Source organism: Protomyctophum parallelum (genome assembly GCF_964188405.1).
Source record: "Protomyctophum parallelum genome assembly, chromosome: 1".
Lineage (NCBI taxonomy): Eukaryota > Metazoa > Chordata > Actinopteri > Myctophiformes > Myctophidae > Protomyctophum > Protomyctophum parallelum.
The window spans coordinates 19,927,239-19,949,705 of NC_139697.1; the positions used below are offsets into that span (position 1 = coordinate 19,927,239).

The 22,467-nt window shown below is 44.2% G+C and overlaps 2 protein-coding genes across 3 annotated transcripts in view; one reads left to right on the plus strand and one right to left on the minus strand.

Annotated features, from left to right (window-relative positions):
• LOC310867021 (cytochrome c-like) overlaps positions 1-22,467 on the plus strand; it is a 453,272-nt gene that overhangs the window by 83,569 nt on the left and 347,236 nt on the right. The window lies entirely within an intron of this gene.
• On the minus strand, positions 672-22,269 carry wipf3 (WAS/WASL interacting protein family member 3). Of its 2 annotated transcripts, none has more exons than XM_083776743.1 (8): positions 21,855-22,269; positions 14,842-14,926; positions 11,891-12,020; positions 10,205-10,357; positions 4,901-5,845; positions 4,217-4,354; positions 1,688-1,789; positions 672-1,519 (listed from the first exon to the last, which is right to left on the minus strand). In XM_083776743.1, exons 2-8 carry the CDS (start codon positions 14,908-14,910, stop codon positions 1,470-1,472), a joined length of 1,587 nt encoding a protein of 528 aa, XP_083632869.1. In that variant the 5' UTR covers positions 14,911-14,926; positions 21,855-22,269; the 3' UTR covers positions 672-1,469. The 2 variants fall into 2 exon arrangements, with proteins under 2 accessions (XP_083632869.1, XP_083632870.1); XM_083776744.1 differs by having other exon boundaries at positions 21,752-22,269.

Sequence of the window (22,467 nt, forward strand, 5' to 3'; positions counted from 1 at the left end):
AATCTGATCTCAGGTCAAAATGGGTTAAACAGGGTCAGGCTAGAGCAGTGTTTTTCAACCCTTTCCATATCAAGGTCCATATATATTCTGCATTTTAGCCACGGACGACCATTTGTTTGATGACATTTAGCCTCTCAGACCTAAAACGAAAGAATAATTTCTTATAGTTGGATAAGATTTTGTCCACAATTCCATGCTGGAATTCCATGGGCGAGATAACAGGCAAAATGCCGATCAAAATAACAATTCTTCTACATTCTCTGTAAATGTGTAAACTTCTTGTAAATGAAGTAATGCAGATTCTTAACAAAGAATTAACTCAGTGGAAAATGAAACCAAATGATTTACAGATACAAAGCTACAAATATGCAGTGTATCTTTGTATCTTTTGCATCCGCCAGTGTGGACGCAGCATTAGTGATGATTTACAAATGGATGAATTATCGCTATCGAGGATTTTATTGTGCACTGCAGCCAGAGTTCATAGTCTACACACTTATTGGGTATGTGTATATTGCTATAACAAAATGAGCTATTTATAATATTCACCTGAGTATTGCTTTGGTTGAAGGGGTTGAGGAATTTGGATATTTGGGAGAGCTTTGCCTTTGGTGGACACACGTCATGTGCTCTAAACATTCTAGAATCTGCACCACAAATGAAATGTCCTAGATATGTTTACTTTGCTTAATACGGCTTTGTACTCTGTGTACTGTGTGTGTGTGTGTGTGTGTGTGTGTGTGTGTGTGTGTGAGAGAGAGAGAGAGAGAGAGAGAGAGAGGGAGGGAGAGAGGAGCTTGGTTTTGAAAGAGCTGTAGAACAATGTAGGCCAGTTATAATATAATATGGAGATGGTCATCGACCTACAGAGGGCAATTATACATTCTGCTGTTTGCTCAAGCTAAATTTAGCAACGGTAAGGCACTGACCTTGGATTGTGTGTGTGCGCGCATGTGTGACCACGTTTGTGTGTGTTTGTGTGTGCGTGCGTGCGTGCGTGCGTGTGTGCGCGCACACTCACACGTACGTGTGTGAGAAAGAGAGAGACGGGGAGCATGGGAGAGAGAGAGCACTGTAGCCCTCCTCTCACACACATTCAAAACATTCCACACTGGAGAAGGTTAGAGGGTCACATGGAGTATAGGGCGGGACACAGTTCAGCACTCGACAGTCATAGACTATCTCTCTCTCTCTCCTTCGCACGCACGCACACACGCACGCACGCACGCACGCACGCACACAGACAGACAAAAGTGACCTAATTTATGAGACACTCTGAGCACACAATACATTGAAACCCTGCATGTAGACAAAAGGCTTTTTCCACTGTCATTCTCATTAGTTTCCCATCTTTCCCGTCTTTAGCAGGGGCTAGAGGCCCAGAGGTCAGCTGCTTTCTGTGTGTGTGTGTGTGAGTGTGTGTGTGTGTGTGTGTGTGTGTGTGTGTGTGTGTGCGTGCGTGCTGTGACTCATCGGAGGTGTGTCCTGATCCCAGGTGGTTTGGCGTTCACTGTAGACGCTGGGAAAGATAAAGGAAGGATGAGAAAGGAGACAGAGAGAGAGAGAGAGAGAGGAAATTAGAGAAGTCAATGGAGCTAATTGTTTTGTCATCAGCAAATGAGTGTTGTGTTGTGGTTGTGTTGTGTTGTGTCATCAGACACTGCTGCTGCTGTTCAGTTGGCTATACCTCTGTTTTCTTTGCTGGGGTAGCTCCGAGGAAAGGGCTTGAACTCGTCAGGAGGGGGTAAGTCCTCCACGGGGTGGAACTGGAACTTGGATTCAAAGTCATCTGAGGGGGCGGGGGGGGGGGGGGGGGGGATATACGTGTTTTTAAAGTCTGCCATTGTATCTTCATCAAAGCTACAATCTGTAAGATTTAGGTCCAGGCTACACCGCAGCGTGTTGTGAGTTTGTAGATCAGCTATTATAGCATATGTGCGATATCGGCACAACTATTACTGCAGGTACAAATTTGTCGTGCGGAGAGACGGTGGGACGCAACCATTGCAACCTTCTTGCCTTAAGTATAGCACTATGAGACAAACTTTAGCAGTCGACTGTGTCGATACGAATGGGACAGAGCGAACCTGTGTGACAGGCTTAAAGCTATAGGCCAGTCGACAAGCCACAGTTCTCAGATCAGAGTTCTTCATTTCCAAGGACCCAACACACTGCCATGCCTTTGGGGCACACAGTCACACAAAAGCTTCCGATGCATCAGCATTCCATTCACTTCCATTCTATATGGGAGCAAGGGGTGCTGAGTGTCTGGTTGCGGCGGTTTGACAGGACACTTCATCTGAAGCGTGGAGTTCAACGCTGGTGAACGTTGACCCCGGGGGGTCAACCAATAGGAAAGAAGCACGGTGCTTCAACCCACTTGGAAGGAAGGCATTTTTGGCTTGTAGTTCTCTTCTCCAGAGAGCCAAGCACTCCAATGTACAGGCGAATGAACTACATTCTTGATTTGTGTTGAATTGATACGTTCGACGCCTTGGACATGCACTGGCTACAACCCTTCTCTGATGCAGATGGGACCATACGCTTCTTTCTTATATGTTCACACTAGCGGGGGACAAAGCGACAGGCTACATGTCATTTTTTCAATGGGAAGTTTGGAAACCACTGCCAGTGACGGGAGGAATACAAACTGACACCCGACACCTGTCGCTGCATGACGCGCTGCAAATGACGCTGCATGACGCGCTTGCAAATCAAAAAGTTGAGCAAAGTCAACCTTTTTCAGCACTCCAGTGACGCCAGTGACGTGTCAATCAATCACATGTTTTCGTTTCACCATTTTCCGTTTCACTCTCCTTCTCTCTCTGGGCACCATTTCGATCCTGTCGGGAGCGGATGATATCGTTACGTCATACGATCATATGGACGTTTGAAACGAGGTGGTGGAAAGCCTGGTGAGGCGAGGTTACTCTCTCCCAACAATATTCCTGCTCTGTTGTGTAAATGGGAGAAAAACAACTATACTATTCTTGCCATTAACCAGTTCCCTGTGCTATTTAAAACTACCCTTTTCATTCATGCTGTGTGGCTCGAGCAACAACCACGGCGCTTCTTTCCTATTGGCTGTCGGCAACGGGACAGCTCCGTCCCTTTGCTCCCATGGAATGGAACTGACACGTGCTCTTAGATTTAACTGTAGTTAGCCACAATTAACAAGCTATAGAAGACTTGTCATAACAGTTTATTGACACAGAATCAAATGGTTTCATGGTCATCATGATTCGCCAGGAGCCTGCGTGGCTTGGTTCCAGGCTTAAAATAATTTATATCAATATTTTCGGGAAATCTCTATGGGAAAAATGTATGGGCTTTCGATCTGTGGCACCACAAAGTGACACACACGCATACATTATGGTGACCAGACGGCCTGGTGTCTCAAGTCCCGACAAATATCTCTAAAACTGTCACGGTGTGTCAGGTGAGGACCCAGAAGCAGAACCAGGCAGGCAAACTGATGCAGTCCAATATATTTATTAACGTAAAACTCACAGTAAAGTGTAGCAGGACATACACAGTAACATTGACTTATAATCTGACAAGGGAACACTGAACACAGGGAGGTTTATATAGACTAGACACAGGTGCAACAGAACTACAATCAACACTGGGATTGGCTGGGAGACTAACAGGACACAGGTGGAGAAAACTAGTAATCACAGGGAGGTGAGACAAGACAGGCAGAACAGGAAACACTATAGGGCAACACTACAGTACATAATAAAAGTATACAACAGACAGATATCGTGACAAAAACAGTGCCGGTTTTCACCAAATTCTACTGGTGTTCACCCACAATTAAAATAATACTTGTTTTGAGTGCTGTTGAAAGGTGTGGGCGGAAAAAAAGTTGCCAGGTACCCTATAAGAGAAGATTTTTCTGGCTTTAGTCTACGCCTACGGCATGAGTCTATACGGACCCCATTTAATGGCATTTTTTTATTATCTCTGAGACCCCAATTTATATTGTAAAATCAATGTTAATTTAACTCTGAGAGTGTACAGATGGAACCAAATGGACCCGTTAAATGTACACTCTCAGTGTTATACAGGCCCATAAGGTCCCCGGACCCCACTGTGAGAACCACTGGCATACAGTACATGTGCGTGTGTGTGTGTGTGTGTGTGTGTGTGTGTGTGTGTGTGTGTGTGTGTGTGTGTGTGTGTGTGTGTGTGTGTGTGTGTGTGTGTGTCTCACCCAGGCTGTGGAGGTGTCCATTCCTGAGGCTGGAGGGGGCGAGAGGTGGAGGTGGTGGAGGTGGAGGGATGCGGCTGGACAGCTCAGTGGACGGCGAGCGCGCTGGGGGAGCAGGGGGCGGAGCCAGACGCCCTGCGCCTGTGGGCACAGAATGAGGAAAAAACCCCAGACGTTCGTCACAAGTATTAAAGGGCCACTTCACCCCTTTTGCAACCAGATCTTAACCCATTTTGACCTGAGATGAGATTCTAAAAATGTCTTCTACATCCTGACAGTTTTCTGAAAAAGCTATGTTTCTATCTCAGTCGTTCTTCGATTTTTAAAAAATAGCAGACCTACAAGCTCATAGCGCGGCACTCTGTGCATGAGCATGTAGGTCTGATATTTTTGAAAAATCGAAGAACCACTGACATAGAAACATAGCTTTTTCAAAAAACTGTCAGGATGTTTTTAGAATCTGATCTCAGGTCAGAATGGGTTAAGTATAAGTACTAATTTGACTTGCTACTCCAAAAAAGTGGGACAAAAAAAAAGAAATCACAGTTACATGATTATTGTAAATTGTCAATTACAATGTAGGCATTGACCAAACACTTTACTCTAGGTCCAGTGTAAATTGCACAGTGTGTAAAGTGGGAGCGACGGACGGCCATGACGGACCTTCGCGTCTTAATACACACACACCTGCACTCCTGGGCACGGCGGGCGGCCGCCGCGTGGGCGCCGTGCAGGGGTAGGAGGGCGGCAGAGGGGGGGGGGGCATGCCCATGGGACGCAACAACATGGCCGCCGGCGAGGGCACGGGCGGCGCCTTGGGCGGAGGAGGGGGGAGGAGGAGCAAGGAGGCGGAGCTGGGCACGTAGGAGGCGGGGAGAGGCGGAGGAGGAGGAGGGGGCGGGGGCCCCAGCGGGCTGCTGTCCCGCAGTATGGGGAACCTGGAGGGGGGCTCGGAGACAAGGGGAGGGGGGTAGAAGTACCCCGAGGAGCGGTCGACGGCGGGAGGAGGAGGGGGAGGTGGCGGCGTGGAGGGTTGTTGTTGCTGTTGTTGGCCATGCTGGTGGATGGGCAGCCAGGTGGGCCGGGTCACCTGAGAGTGGTGGGGAGGAGGAGGGGGAGGAGGAGGAGGGGGGCCGGTGGGAACGGGGGGCGGCGGCTTGCCGCCGCCGGGGGGCCGGTCCTGGAAGGCCAGGGGCGGGGGAGGGGGCGGGGGAGAGGAGGGCATGGGCGGCGGAGGGGGGGAAGAGGAGGAGGTGCAGGCGAAGGCGGGAGGGGGAGGAGGAGGGGGGGAGACAGGGACGGGGGGAGGGGAGGTGGAGGAGGAGGAGAAAGGGGGAGGAGGGGGAGGCGGAGGGGGGGAGGAGGTGGAGAAGAAAGCGAGAGGTGGTGGTGGTGGTGGAGGTGAGATGGGGACGGGGGGAGGAGGAGGAGGTGGAGGTGGGGGTGGGGAGGAGGTGGGGGCGAAGGGGGAACGCTTGCTGCTGTGAGATGGCGAGGGAGGAGCGGAGGATGAACACGCCGTGTTGGGGTGGGGGTGGTGGTGGGCGGCGGCGGCGGCGCTTCCGACGGCGTCTGGTGACGGAGGCTGGTTCCACAGGGGCTTCAGGCCGATGGTCGAGCTCGATCGGAACACTATACAAAAACACACACAGAGAGCAGAACGTTAAATGTATATTATTATATCAGACAGGGATACTTATAGTGCAACACTGCGCAATTTGATGCGTTGTGACAAACTTGATTTGGTTTGTTTGAATGTTGACAGGGACACAGGGGTGCATGGAGAGGGGTGCTGGGGTGTTGGTGTAGGACAGTCAATCTAAGATTTGACCCAAAAGAAATTGCAAAAGTAATCGTTCAAGGTTTTTTTATGCTCCTTAGGTTCATCCAAATAACATTAGAAATAGAGTATTATATAAATTGTGGATCCTGGTAAATTCAGGGGTTGAAAGTTGGGAGTACCATTAAAAACCTATAAGGCAAAAGAAGAAATCTAATTTGAATTATGCTTTAAGAAGCATGTAATGTACTAAACATGTCTACATTTTTCACACGTTCCTCTGTCTGCCCCATTTTTCACACTTCAGCTGAACTGAAGCTACAGTAATTGATGTCAAAATGACTAGAGCTATAGCCAGTGCGCTTGTAACAGCGCTTAAGTTTCATAGAGGACATTAATGCAAACACTTGGACACATTTGCATGTATGAATAATAGAAGAGTATGCCTTGCTGAAGTGTTTGAGACTTTCCCTCAGCTAATTACTCTAGTTTTGCACTACACAGAATGGAGTGACCTGTACTCTGATAAACATGAAATGCGAAATAATATTCAAATGATGTACTGACTAGAACCCATCCTTAAGTAAGTACTTCCAAACAGCGCTTCTAGAACGCTCCGAATGCAAATCACTCTCTCTGTGCACCGAGCTGAGCCGTGAACTCTTTGCCACCGTTTACCACCATGGATAGGGGTTGAATTATTCACCAGTTTCGGCTTGACCTACATTTCATTTTCAATCAATGAAAGTGAACGTTGGCCGGCGCTCGTGTGGCGCAAGGGGGAGAGAGTGCCCCGGCCGCACACCACTGCGGAGACGAGGGCTTTGAGGCCAACGCGGTTCGTCCGGCTCGGCCAGCCGTCGGTACTGAGATAATGGTTTTTTACGTTTGTGTGAGAGGTCGGGGTCGGGAGGGCAATCTCTGTCGCTGCACTAGTGACGGATGGCTACAGGTTGGTCAAGGGTGCCTGTCGGTAAGTGTGCTATAAATGGTAAATGGTCCAAAGCGCTTTACACACACACACACACACACACACACACACACACACACACACACACACATTCATACACCGATGGCGGAAGAAACCATGCAAGGCACCAACCTGCTCATCGGGAGCGATTAGGGGTTCCGGAGTCTCGCTCAAGGAGTCACTTCGACACTAACTCTGGGGGATCCCACAGCATCTACCCCCTGAGCCACTGCCACCCCGTGCTGAACTATATGAGGAATAGGGTGTTCCTCTCCTCTGCACGGCACTACAGCATGTCCTCCAGCTGTATAATTAGTTCCTCACTGGCAGGCCATTCCACGTGTGTATATACCATCCTCAGGACCAACCAGCAGGGGTCAGCAGTGCCGTGATTGTACACGTTTATGATTAATTAAGCCCATTCAGGACTGAGATCAGATTCTAAAAATGTCTTCTACATCCTGACAGTTTTCTGAAAAAGCCTATGTTTCTATGTCAGTCGTTCTTCGATTTTTCAAAAATAGCAGACCTACAAGCTCGTAGCGCGCGCTATGAACTTGTAGATCTGCTATTTTTCAATAGCTAAAGCATAACATAATGCTAACACCAAAAGGGGTTCCCGCCCATTCAGGACTGAGACCAGATTCTACTAAAATGTCAAAATCATGACAGTTCTGTGAAAAACCTATGTTTCTATGTCAGTGGTTCTAATACTATTTCATGTCAAGGACCCCAAAAGATATATGTAATTGGCCGCCGACCCCCTTCTGAAAATATGTTGTTATTATAGAAGGCCCCAGAAGCAAAGATTTGAGTTTAAAAAAATCGCTCTGAAAGAATATATATTCAAAGATTTGCGCCACATTTTCACGATTTTTAAAAAATACTACTAGCTCTTATTTTTCAATATAGCTAAAGTATAATCATAATGCTTAAAACACCAAAAGAGGTTCCTGTCCTGAAGATTAAGGTATAAGGCGAAAATTGGGAGAAAAGGTATGCTGTGAATTCATGATGGCCGTCTGTCCAAAATAATTGTATGTACAATAGACCTACTGAAATTCTGGGGTATTATTATTTACAATTTACAATTTAGGCATTTAGCAGACGCTCTTAATCCAGAGCGACTTACATTTAAGCAAGAACAAAAGCATGGGAATACATCACATAAAAGTATTTATCATGAAACATGCGTAAGCTAAGAAAGTAACAGTGGAATATCTATATAATGAAACTATACATACACTATACATATAAACTATACATATTTACTACTATGCTATACATATGTACTATGGCGTGCTATGACTAAATACAATACAATTATAGTGCTGTCTACATAACATGCTATAAGTCTGTATAAAATGCTATCTAAGCCAACATAAATGCTATCTAAGGGGTTAGGGTAAGTGCTATGGGCCATGATGGAGTCTGAAAAGGTGGGTTTTCAGGCTACGGCTATTACCTCCAAAAGTTCACTAGACCCACGGTTCCCAAAGTGGGGTGCCCGACGCATATTAGCCAGTGAATTATGATATGTGTGATATGTGAGTATACCACAATCACAGTAATCCTTAATCATATTCCATCATTCAAGGGCTTTCGGATAGAAATGAAACAGACTCCGCATATGCAGTCACTTTCAGTTAGAGTGCTGCAGAGAGGCTGAGTGTAATAGAGATTCTCCTATATTTCTAGGGAACTGTCAAGAGTATAAGGGCTCCTATTTGGGGAAGCCTTATAGCCTAAGGATCTGTATTTCCCCTTGGGAGCTGGGGAGGTGAGGTCAATAAAGCAAAGTCCAAAGTCTACCTTTAGATACCGCCTTTCAAATATGTACTAAAAGCTGTTCTCTTCTATTCTCTGCGGTCTACGCCATATGAAGGCGATATGACGTCATGCTGAGCCTGTGACATCAAGCTATCATCCGTTTCAAATAGGTCTACGTCTATTCTCCATGCCACATGGCGCCTTATGACGCCTATCCCTTATACACACATGTTGTGAAAATGTGTTGCAACTTTGATTAAAAATGTTTAATACAAATATTTCCAATGGCATCTAAATGTAAGGTTGTAAATATGCTTTGCGAGGATGAGGGGGTACACTTAAAGATACTGGTTACAGGCTAAACCTTTCACAAAGGCCCTGGCAGCTCTCCCCTATGCTGTTGTCTCTGACTAGCCTCGAGTCAAACTATATCATATATAAATCATAATCAGTACGTGGTAACCCAATTAATTAAAACCTGCCTAACTAAATAAAGTAATTAACAAAAGTAACTGTTTCTGGCGCCAATTCATATACACAGTACTAAATAAGACAGACGCATAATACAAATATAAATGAACAAACACCCGTCCTACTCATCTAGTGCTTGGCACCTTCCAATCAACAGGAAGTCTTTTCAGTCCTTGTGTGAAATGTCAGATTGCAATTGGAATCAGCTGTGTAGTGTGTCCTCAGTACTGTCTATTGACGATATGCACACGGCTGCCAACTTGCCAGCAAGGTGCTAACTAGGTGCAACTTCCCACTGACAGGCCATTCATCCAAACAGAAAAGTCCTACTGTATCTAATTGTATTAAACAACGTCAAACTCACCAACGTTGCAGCTGTACGAAAAGCTTGAATTATCCTCTTACTATCTGCAAAGTGTTTGTTTCATAAAACTCCACCGTAGACATGTTATGAGCTATTTCCTGTCAAGAAATTCCTTGCAGATGATTATTTTTCTAAGTGTCAGAGTTTGGAAGCACTCGTTATCAGTAAAGCAACCTCCTACTGCCTCCTGCATTATGTGAAATTCAAAACAGGTGGTACGCATGGGCTGTTGAGTGATGGTCAACGAGCACTTCCAAACTCCAGCACCTGCAAGGAATTTCTTGACAGAAAGGAGCTCATAACATGTCTACAGTGGAATTGTATTAAACAAACACATAGAAAGAGGATAATTCAAGCTTTCCGTACAGCTGCAATGTTGGCGAGTTTGACGTTATTTAATACAAGTAGATAGGACTTTTCTATTTGGTTGAATGGGCTGTCTATGAGAAGTTACACCTAGTTAGCACCTTGCTGGCAAGATGGCAGCGGTGTGCATATCGTCAATAGGGCACGGGCTGCCCAGTATTAGTTGCGTCATTAAGAATAGTGGTCCCTTATTGGCCGGTGGACAACACCTACCCTGCCGATCGCAGTACTTGCGTGCTCGGCTTGCGCAAGTAATAATATCCAACCAACCTGGGTTCTTCCCTGAGGCATCTCTCTGTCCTGCAGGTCTGAGAGTGGGAAACCCTCCGGCAAAGAGCCCACCCAAAGAGGGCGCCGTGGGTGGCACCCCTCCTGACGAAGAACCGACAGCGCTGGGCACGTCTCCGCCACCAACCTTGGGTTCTGGGGAACAACAACGCACGTGTATTAAAAAAGTATTAAAAAGTATTAAAAAACAAAATGCATTTGACAAATTACATGAATTAACAAGGTGGATAACAAGTTAACGGGTTAACTGTGTGGTTATTAACCCATTTAGGCCCGACGTCGAAATAAAAAAAAAGTCTTCTGAAAGAATATATATGTACCGGTATATATATTCAAAGATTTGTGCCGGATTTTCACGATTTTTCAAAAATAGCAGAGCTTGTAGATCTGCTATTTTCCAATAGCTAAATTATCACATAATGTTTAAAACACCAAAAGGTGTTCCCGTCTAAAATGGGTTAATGACAATACTGATAGGATAATTTGGTAGGACTCTGTCAGTCGTGTGTTATGTTATATACACGTGTACAGATGACAGCACTGTACTTATTTTATTCATATACCTGTACATTACAAAAAAAGACTGGTGTGTAAAGTGTGTAAAAAGGACCCTTGAAGGTTAGATGAACAAAACTGAAATCAAAACTGAATCAACATATCCTCAGTGTTAATCTATTCATTGTAAATGAGTGTACAAATGTAACAAAAAGCAACACACAAGTCACCTTTTTCCTTCATACGTATTATGATATGAAATCATGAAATGCCAATTATGTACATTCATGTTTTCGTGACTCCATTGTCTTAACCACCATGTACAGTAGTTCCCCATGGGGGGCATACGTTAGTCCGACGTACCAATAGTCCGACATACGTGGCCGGACGGGAACCCCTTTTGGTGTTTTACGCATTATGGTTATATGGTATACTTTAGCTATCGAAAAATAGCAGATCTACATGCTCATAGTGCGGCACCGCGCTACGAGCTTGTTGATCTGCTATTTCTGCTAGGGTGTCGGACTGATTGCGTGTCGGACTGTTAGGACGTCGGACCAAAGATATGCACCCGTCGTTGCCCATTTTATCTGCTCTTATCTGCCATGGGGCATTCCTTCCTCAAGTGTATGCGTGTTGGTTTTGTGTGTGTGTGTGTGTGTGTGTGTGTGTGTGTGCGTGCGTGCGTGCGTGCGTGCGCGTGCGTGTCATCCCAGGAAACGCTGAACTCAAACAGCCCACAACGGAGACATAATAAGCTCCCCATGAGCAGTTTCAAAACAACTGCTCTTTATCCTCTCCACGACTTTACTTTCACCGCTTCTCTATTTACATGAATGTCCAAGGTTTCTTCTGTGCCAAACACACACACGCACGCGCACGCACGCACGCACGCACGCACGCACGCACGCACGCACACACACACACACACACACACACACACACACACACACACACACACACACACACACACACACACACACACACACACACACACACACACACACACACACACACACACACACACACACACACACACACAAATACACCCCAGTCTCTCTTTCCCTTCCCTCATCGGTGCCAATGAGGATAATTCACTGTACGGGACAGTTGCCCATGTGAGACCCATTAGTACTGAATCGCTGTGTGTATGTGTGGGTTTCTTCCTCTTACTGTCCACAAAGGGGGCACTGCAGTCTTTGACCTGTGTGACTTTCTTGAGCATGGCTCCTCTCTGGATGTCTGCCAGCAGGGCATTCCTGCCACCGCCGCCGCCTCCTCCTCCTCCTCCGCTGGTCTGCAGCTTGGGAGGGTCCGACCAACACCGTGGACACGGGGAGAGGGAGAGGGAGAGGGAGAGGGAGAGAGAAGCACAAGCAAACAGAACGTCAAAGTCACAGATGGAAAGAGTCCTCAAGCCTCAGTGCTATAACGTAAACCACTTTCATCCTTTATTTTGGGCACGTCCTCATAGACGACTTGTCAAAGAACTTTGAAAGAATTTGTACATTTTCAAAAGGATTAAAGCCAATATAGGCCTACAAGGTATTTTCACTATTTGTCAGACAACGAAATAGAGCTTAGGGTCTGTTTGGTTACATTTGTATACACTATTGAGGTTACAAAAGAGGATTTTACTGTATGACTGAGATATTTATACTGTACATGTATACATACATATACTGTACTGTAAGTATTTTATTTTTAACATAAGACAGTACAGACAACAGATACATGACAGATACAGGACAAACCAACAACAACAACACCACTCAACATTCATGTAAAAAAAATATAAAAGTCTGAAATACATACATATAGGCTACTGTATGGTTGACATTGTAAATACAATGGCATTTTAGGGCTGCAGCTAATGATTACTTTCATGATCATTGTTTTTATTTGATTTGATTTGGCAGCAGCACTGAAAAACTACTTTTCATTTCATAATATGGAATATCATATATGGTACTGACATTATACTGACCATGATACTGACCATACTGACATGATACTGACCATAATGCTGACAGGATACTGACCATTATAAATGGCCTTTATCCAAGGCGCTTTCCATAGATTGTGCATTATACATTCACCCATTCACACACACATTCATACAGTGTGTGTATGACATACACCGATGGCGGTGGAAACCATGCAAGGCATCAACCTGCACGTCGGGAGCGATTAGGGAGTCCAGGAGGCCAGTATCGAACTGGGAACCTCGCGGTTCCCATCCGGCTGCTCTACCGGCCACTCTACCCCTGAGCCACTGCCACCCCCAACCATGATACTACTGTAACCATGATACTGACATGATACTGGCATGACTATGATTTGATTTGATTGATTTTATGTCAGTTGATTATTACTCAATTAATAATTTCACCCCTAGGACATTTTATGCAACATTCGGAAAACAACATCTGAAATAAACCTTGAAACGCCACATAATATCTCCCTCTGCTCAAACACACAGGTCCTCACGTGCACACACTAAACACATTAGTTTACGTTAAGGTGTGGCGCACAGGCTTACCTATTATCATTGTTCCTGTATAGGAGCCAAAGAGTCACTTATTTCACGTTGATTGGTGATGGGTGTATATAGGCTCCGCATTGGCGCTTCTTCATTGGTTGGAGTGCCTATGTGGGTGGCCTTCAGTAGGCTACAAATGTAGGTCTTTGCCAGCTGAGCTGGTGCATTTTGCACTTGATTTTGATTCTTTATTTTGGTATTAGCTCACTGTTTATTTAATTCTTTGCACATATTTATTACAGATATATTTATTGGAAATTGTATATTGTAGTAATTGGTGCACTGAATAAGTAAACATTTTAAACTTGAGCCTTTGTTTGGAATAATTGTGTCATTGTTTGATATGCGCGTCATTGCAGTTTATATGTCTCCCAGGCTTAGCCTGCCGGCTGAATGTTACATTGGGTAATGTTATCAGCCTTAACGGTTCCTTTGAAGCATTACATTTCTTTCTACTTGACCATTTACCCTGTCATTGTGGACTGTGGTTCATGCCATCCACTCATCGCACATGTAGGCCAACTGGAAGTCTCAATGGATAAGAGTTGTCTGTCTGCTTCATTGTAATTGTAATCATGGTCTGCGCGTGTGTGTGTGTGTGTGTGTGTGTGTGTGTGTGTGTGTGTGTGTGTGTGTGTGTGTGTGTGTGTGTGTGTGTGTGTGTGTGTGTGTGTGTGTGTGTGTGTGTGTGTATGTGTGTGTGCGCGCAGGACCAGACTGCACAAAATTAACATGAGAACATTGCAGGGCCCGTTATAGAAATATGACACCACACTGCTATGCAGTGTCTGCTGTCCACCTCGCCACGTGTGTGCACGCACGTCGCATGTGTGTGTGTGTGTGGCGCGCGCGTGTGTCCGTGTGTGTGAGAGAGTAACTGTACCTCTGATTAATAATGCAAATAACCTCCAGGTGTTTGGTTGACAGTCAGTGAGAATGAATGACGTGAGTATTTACAATTGCATGAAGGGAGGAGTATATGTGTCTGTGAAGAGAGAAGGGAGACAGAGGAAAAGAGGAGACCGCTCCGGCTGCTCCCTTGACCGGCTGACAGACATCATTAGCCTAATTGGCACGGAGAAAAGTTTCCTATATATAGTGCACTATACGGTAACCTTCCAAAGCAGTCTGTAGTACTACAGTACTATTACACAATAACATTGGACACAAAATCGACGCGAATCTAGCTCAACTTACGGCAGAATGTCAGTGTGTCTAACCATGTCACTCACACCTGGGGCTAAATTGTAGCAAATCAACACCAAGCCACCTGTGTGATGCCAGGCAGATGGCGTTTACAACATCACATCAATTATTTACACATTTTGGCTCGAGATTCTGACATTTCTCCGGATATCAGACGCGACAGTTCCTTGACTCCTTACCGTTATCCAATTCCCACTTCAATTTTCTATATTGGATTCGTAATATTGCCTCGTATTGTTGTGTGAAACCGTTGAAGTGACCAAGTCATGTTCTGTCGCGCGCGTGAGAATGTCTTGTGCCAATGAAATCGACTCTGATTCTTGAAAAGTTCACTGAGCTCAGTCTCCTGGCAGCAAAAGAAGACGTGCAGCCTTACCTGTGGCAGGGCGGCGCTAGGCGCGGGGGGTGGTGGAGGAGGGGGCGGAGGAGGAGGGGGCACAGGCATGACTGACTTCAGATACCTGTAGATAAGATAACACCTGTGATTGGATACCCTCTAGCAACAGGCAACAAACACATAGTCAATAAGTAGCAATACATTGCAATTTGATTTATTGGTCTATACTAGTAGCCTAGGCTGGTATAAACAAATACGTAAATCCAGGACTCTCTGAAACTGGACAAATTGGTATAAGGCACTACTTGAGGATGCAACACATAGCGACTGTACTTGTTTTTTTTGTAGCCCCAGTGTATTAGCATTAATTCTTTTTAACATTGCTCATCTATATTTCACCTTGTGTAAAATTGTGTTATTTGTTGTTTTGTATGTGTGATCATGTATCCACGGACCGGCCGACCTATCGCACCGGCCGGCCCATCGGCCGGTACAAAAAATAAAAAGATCCGGCCGGCCGACCCACCCACAGACCGGCCGACCCATCGCACCGGCCGACGGGCAGACCGGTACAAAATAATGGATTCTGCCCTTGCTGGAGGGTTGTACTCAGGGTGTCCTTGCAAAAGAGAGCATATGCTCTCAATGGTCTCCCCTGATTAAAAAAATGTCAATACAAAACTAAATCTGACTTTTTTTCTTTTTTATCCCACGACTTTGTAACCCATTTTCCACCCCTGTGTCAATTATCTAATGTGATCCTGGGCTCTACACACCCTCTGCCAACCTAGTCCCCATATATGGGGAACATGGGGAGAGCAACGGACTTGAACTCATGCTTCCTTCATGCCTGAGTGTCCAAGTTGCTCCTTTACACCTGACAGGGGGGAGTTTCCCTGGTTGGACGTAGCTCGTGGAAGGAACACATTATTCCAACCAGTTCCTTTCCCCTCCATCAGGCACTCTGGCTGGCCAGGGGGAGGCAGTTTAGAGACCATGATTATTATGTTTTGTGTTTTTTGTGAGGGTGCCTACCCTAGAGGACACAGGGAGATCATGCAAACTCCACACAGAAGGGCCCTTTCGCCAACCCCGCCTCGGGTATGGGCACTGATGACACGGAGGAGGAGGCACACCGCCAGCACCCACAGCGCCCAGCGCGGGAATCGAAACCAGGACCTTCTAGCTGTGAGGCGACAGCACTACCAACTGTGCCACCGTGCGCCCCTATATCTGACTTCTATTAACTGATAACGATCAATCAATTTATGTTTAATTTGTGGTGAACCAGACATTCTAACCAAATACAATCTCAGTTACACAAACGTAAATAATGTATAATTAACTATGGCAGCATTATAATTTCTCACATCAGTCCAAATTCAATTGCCATACTTTTTAGAGTTTTGAAAGCTACATTTGAAAGATGAAACCTTTTCTACATGTAGAACGTCTTCTTGAGTCTACTCTGTATCTCGGTGGACCGGCCTATCAGTGACATTAAGGTTTTTCGTTCCTGGAAAGTTAGCATGCTATAATGGAAGCCATTGTTCTTGCGTTAATAACATTTTAAATAAAAATGTTGAAATCCTGTTTGGAGAAGAAGAAAAAAACTGCTCATGATGTCACTCGTAGGCGGTTTTCTGTGTGTGTGTCCTCCTATGAGACATGACATTGAAAAATAATAAAATATCGTACCATTTTTTATCATGAGCAGTATTAATGAGGATTTTTATATTTTTTACATGAAGATAGGTTGAAAATGGGTGATGTCATGTCGTCCTTGAAGTACATTGGTACAACCCCGCTCGCCAATGTATTCGGACACGGCCACCGACCGACCGCCGGGGTGGCGAGCGTAACCAGAACTCCGGGACGGAGGACTTTCATTTTCCATGACACAGAAGCATGCTATACCACCATGGGCTGGACGGGGGTCAGATTATGTGACCTCTTCCTTGAGTTCCTTCTCCTCCGAACAGGAAGAGCTTTCAACAACCCAGCCTCACAAAACAGGAAACAGTGAGCTGCTCCTTCCTCTCCGGGGAAATCTGAGACACCCCCCTCCCCTCCCCTCCCTCTTGTTTTCCCACAATGCCCGGTGGAGGGGCAGAGGACAGAAACAATGGTGCATGTTGTGTGGAGAGTTAACAAGTCACCCCTCCCCCACTCCCCCTAACCCGTAGAGTCGACCCTCACTGGCCAAATGCTTTCACCGTCATTATGTGTGCAGACCGACTGAAAAACATATCAGTGCAGCTCTCGAGGAACATGTTATATCAAGTGAGGGAAACACAAGATCTCTTTCCAGACTTGTTGAATGATTACACACGGAGATGCCAGATTCTAAAAGATCTCTTGTGGCTCTAAGTATCAATTGCTGAAGGTGGTCATGTCATTATAAAGACAACCTATACCCATAGCAGAAAGCAGACCCTTGTGTACCCCCCATCTACTAATTTCTCTTCTTTTTTTACAATGCAGGAAGTTATAGCCGTCTATAAGGTCCATCTGTGTGTCTGTTGTGCACACGTGAATCCAGGACACACAAGTTATCAATATGCAGATTACATGTGGATTAATTTCTGTGGTCCACCTGGTTTTGTTTTGGTAAAGTGTGGTATATTATAAATACAACCCGAATCATTGATTGATTCAAGGAAAACCCCTCACCTGAGGTCACGGTAGTTCATCCTTAACCTTAACGCATTCTGATTAAAACGTAGAAACCAGTCATTGTTGTTGGCAACTTGATTACAGCGCTATAGCAACAGCACTGGTATAATCACAGAGTCTGAGACCTCCTCCCACGGTAATGACATCATTAAACGATCACAAGCTTGTCCAAAATAATGTCCATGGGACTGAGACGAGAATAACCCTTTGTGAAGCTGTTCACAAAGTTTACCTATGACTTTTGCTACTACAGGGAAAACATAATGTTACTATTGTTTTTACTCATTGGTTGCTCTTTCTTTGCACTCTTTATTCTATCCCTGTGCTTTTTTTTGCTATTTGCTGTGTTTTTGTTGTTTTGAATGTTATACGCTCTCTACGCTGCTGCACTGTCTGAAGGAAGCCAAACTAAAATAAGTTGTGCTCTTATGTACCTGTACACAAGATGGAACAATAAAGTACAACCTTGAACCGTGAACCTTTGAATGCTGGTCATTTTAAAATGTCAGCTGCCAGGATACTTAGCAATTAAAGTGCAGTGGTGTAAAGTAGCTTGTACTATTACTTCAGTATATATTTCAAATTTCCAATACTTTTACCTCTACTCCACTACATATCGGATCCAAATAGTGGTCTTTTACTCCACTACATTTATTTGAAAACCTTAGTTACTAGTTACTTTGTAGATTCTAATGATTATTACAATTGCATTGCCCACTTCAGCCCTACCTGTATATGGGTCAGTGACGTGACACCCCAAAAAAAGTGTTTTTTTAAAACCTTTAAAGGTATATTCAGTGATTTCACTCAAAAAACCTTAGGTTTCGTTTTTGGCTGTGGGACCCAGCCTTTCGTCCAATCAGGATAGAGAGTCAAAAACGAAACCTAAGGGTTTTTGACCCCCAGGGGGTAACTGGGGACAGTGAGGAACTCCTTATATGGTCAGCACACTCTATAGTAGGGAGGATTATCACAACAAAACAAAAAAATAATTGATATTTGAATTAAGTGAAATCACTGAATATACCTTTAAATAACAGGAATAAAAATGATTTACTTTTGTTCTACTCACTCTCATCTTTATGGAAACATATTTTGTTTTTAGATATTTTATTGGAATCAGAATTTATTCAGCATTTTGTTGTACTTGTGCCTAAAATCGTCATATGGTGTGACATGACAATAATTGTTTATAAAATGAAAATGGAGTACAACTTTCTTAAGTTGCTCACTTTATCAAAGTCCTTTTCATAACTAACCTGTGATCCACTATAGTTTTGTGAAAATATATTAAATCTGTATATTATTTTCGTAATCAACACTCAATGTGAGGCCCATGTTATCGGTCTTTCAATATATTTTGCATTTATTGTGACAAAACTTTCTCTAAAATTACACAAATATTTGTGACTCTTCCTTAGACTATTTGCTATGTAATCCATAAACATTAATGGTTTCATCATTAATAAAGGTATGATTTTTTCACTATTTGGAACGTCACACCAAATTATTTAGTGTCACACCGTATGATCATATCTTCATTTTTCAAAGCAAACTGTGTTTTAACCTACTTATTAGTGAGTACTGAACTTTACAGATTGATTAAACAATTACTCAGGAAAAACAGCAACAGGAAAATTGCTTTAACATTGAATAACATGGCAATGACTGAATAAAACGAAATTAAACACAATGTATTGTGGATAGTTGCAGATTTTAGGTGAAAATGTTTAAAACAAATGTTTAAATGGACAAAAGAAACATGGGACTTTGTTATTTATTGCTATATCTGTAGGAAATTACAGTTTGTATCATATGGTGTGACAAAAAAGTCATATGGCGTGACAGGAAAACAGTCACACCATTATGATAAAGTGTCACACCATATTACGTTTTCTGCACTTAACATAACCTTGAGGCTACTAGCTACACATTAGCATGCTAACAACATGCTAGCTATAACAAAGCAACATAGATTTACATGTAATTATGACCAAAAAATCTAATACCTTAAGCTTTTTTAATGAAAAAGGTGTCACACCCACAGACACTTGGAAGAGTCGCATTTGTCAGCGTTCCAACAAGATCGTATTTTATGAAAATGTTAAAATGATAATTCACCACAGACACCTGTCATGCTATTGTAATGCAAGTGCTGAACAGCCTTACTGAAGAAGTACCTCTCTATCCCAATGGGTGTGTAAACAATTGCCTGGTGAAATTTCCCAAAATGGTGTCACACAATATGATTTTGGTTTGGGGGACAAAATATTTTTGATCAGAAATGACTGAAAACATTATGCTTGGACTTTGAAAAGATTAGGCTCATAAATAGACATCTATATTATATTTATGGAATTTTTAAAATAATTTTAGCATTTTTTTCCTTAGTTTTATTTAAGTTCCTACTTTGAGAAACAAGGCCAGGACAGTCGCACCATATGAGTTTTGCTGTGTTTGGTTGACAATTCTGAAGAAATGAGGAATGAAATGTTTTAATCTTGAGTATGTTCACATGGACCATAATGTCCTGCACAATATTCAGAAGGTTTTTGACAAATATATTTCTTATTTATACATGAGTGACACTAAGGACAGCCAGGGACACCATGTCACGTCACCCACCCATATATGACTTGAAACGGGACATTCTGCATAACAAGTACTTTTACTTTTGGTACATTTTGAAGCCAATAGGCCTACTTTCAGGTATATTTAGAATTTTCAGATACTTACTTTATCCACCACTGTTAAAGTGAAGTATGGGACAGAACCTGTTTGTGTTTGCAGTGCTTTGCTAATTCCTGGCCTGAGGTCTTAAATGTGAAGTTAACTGATGTGAATCACTTGCTTCTTTGGCCTGTGTGTGTGTGTGTGTGTGTGTGTGTGTGTGTGTGTGTGTGTGTGTGTGTGTGTGTGTGTGTGTGTGTGTGTGTGTGTGTGTGTGTGTGTGTGTGTGTGTGTGTGTGTGTGTGTGTGTGTGTGCATGCGTGTGTGCGTGTGCGTGCGTGTGTGTGTGTGTGTGTGTGCACGAGAGAGAGCTGTTGTCTCTATGCAACTGTCAGGCTATCCCTTCTTTCTATTTCTGTCTGCATAGGCTATCTGTGTCAAGTTGCTTCTACAGTCACAGTCAATGTTTTGTGTTTTTTTTAAATGAGGCTATGCTGGTCAACAGATGGTGAGGCTCAGACAGAGCAGGTGTGAGGTATACTGATACAGAACAGTTCTTCCCCATTGGTTCTGCATGCATGCATGTCTGACGTTTACACACATGCACTGGCACTGCCCTGCAACTGACACAGAATAAGTTTACTCCAATCAATTGTTTATATGCTTCATTATAAAGCTTGAGGCAAACGTCAGAGAGATACATTTAGCCAGCCTATAATACCCCACTGCAAGACAGAAGCAACTAGAAAAAGTGCCCTTCCGGGCACAGGTCTCCACCAGGTTATCCACAGATCCGTGCAGTTAGAGGTAAAAACACTTTTCGGCCAGTTATAGCGCCACCTTGAGGCTGAGTTGAAATTGTTCATGTGGCATTTCGTCCTCGGCCTAGTGGGAATGTGGGTGCACAATTTCAGGGAAATCACGCGATGTGTTCATGATTTGCAGCATTTTGTTTGAAACTGAGCACTCCTGTGAACTTTGGAAGCCAATCTTAACCAATCAGGATGGAGTCTGATAAATCTGAAAGACCCGTTTGGTTGAATGGCTCTAGAGAGACTGTGTACCAATTTGCGTGATGTTTGGACAAAATCTGTAGGTGTACTGTGCAAAAACTTGTTTTGCACAAAGCGGCCTCCTGGTGGCGCTATAACAGGCCGTTCTGGAAAGTTTGGGGCAGAGGTTCATGGTTGGCATCCAGGGAGTGTGTGTGCAAAATATGGCATCGACCGGGTTAACGGTGGCCGAGATTAGCTGTTCACGGACACACGGACACACGGACGGACGGACGGACGGACACGCGGACGGACGGAGTGCAAAACATACTCTCCCCACATGCCTTCGGCCTGGTGGAGACAATAAGAAACAGGTGAACAGGTTACAAATCAGGTATATATAGGCAGGCCTATATCTATAGCATGCTGCAGGAACAGAAAAAACATATAGGCCTACGTCCCACTGTCTTTCAGTACCTATACACTAGTCTGTGGTTGCCCGTTATTTCCAAACATTACATGCATGTGGAGTATAGTCAGAGCTTCAGACAAATTAGTCCATTCATGTTGAATACATTACAGAAGTAGCGTTAATTTATAGGCCCACTTACTAGTTCGAAGATGGACGATTGTTTTGCAAACCGAAGCGCAGTAACTGTATGGCTATATTCATACTACTACAACAAGCGTCCCTACGTAGTTCACCGACCGTACCTTCAGATAAGTAGAAAGTTACACCTGCGCCGAGGAGGACGCGTGAGTGAGCAGACTGCAGAAAACTGCTGGCCTCATAGTGCACTCCTCTCTGTCCGTCCGGGGACCCAGTGACAAGCTGCCCAGCCAGCTGGATATATTTAGACAAACGAGGACACCGTATTCCTATAGTACTGCTGCCTGCCTGAGCAGGGACAGCAATGTTGACGTTTGGTTTTCCAATAAACTACACTTTAGTTGCAGCCTGCAGGAACAACATAACTTCACTATTCGACTGTAATAACGCCCAAAAGCTGTTCTTCAGGTCCAGAAAAGTTGTCCAAAAAAAGTGACAGAATAATTCCATGCAGCTCTGCGTCAACATATAGTTCTCTTTTTTTTGCGAGTCGATCCTTGTTTACCAGTTCGGCTGTCGACCACTACAGTATAGGACAGGTCGTCTCTCCGTCGTGGCCCCACCTTGCCGCTCCACACACTGTCCTCCTTGACCAATCAAAACAGAGCATTCTTTCATTGGCTCGATCCTTTTGTATTTGCCAAACTTGATTTAGCTGTTGCACGAGAACTTTCCCACAGTGTAAACCTGTCAAATGTTATAATCATTATATATGCA

What these genes read in the sequence shown, in the direction of transcription:
- wipf3 (XM_083776743.1), bottom strand. Translation starts at nt 14,910, where the DNA reads ATGCCTGTGCCCCCTCCTCCTCCGCCCCCTCCTCCACCACCCCCCGCG. An exon ending in TGCCTCAGGGAAGAACCCAG is followed by an intron (nt 5,846 to 10,204) that starts GTTGGTTGGATA and finishes GTTTTTGTATAG; the next exon opens with TGTTCCGATCGAGCTCGACC. An exon ending in CCCCAGCAAAGAAAACAGAG is followed by an intron (nt 1,520 to 1,687) that starts GTATAGCCAACT and finishes TATCTTTCCCAG; the next exon opens with CGTCTACAGTGAACGCCAAA.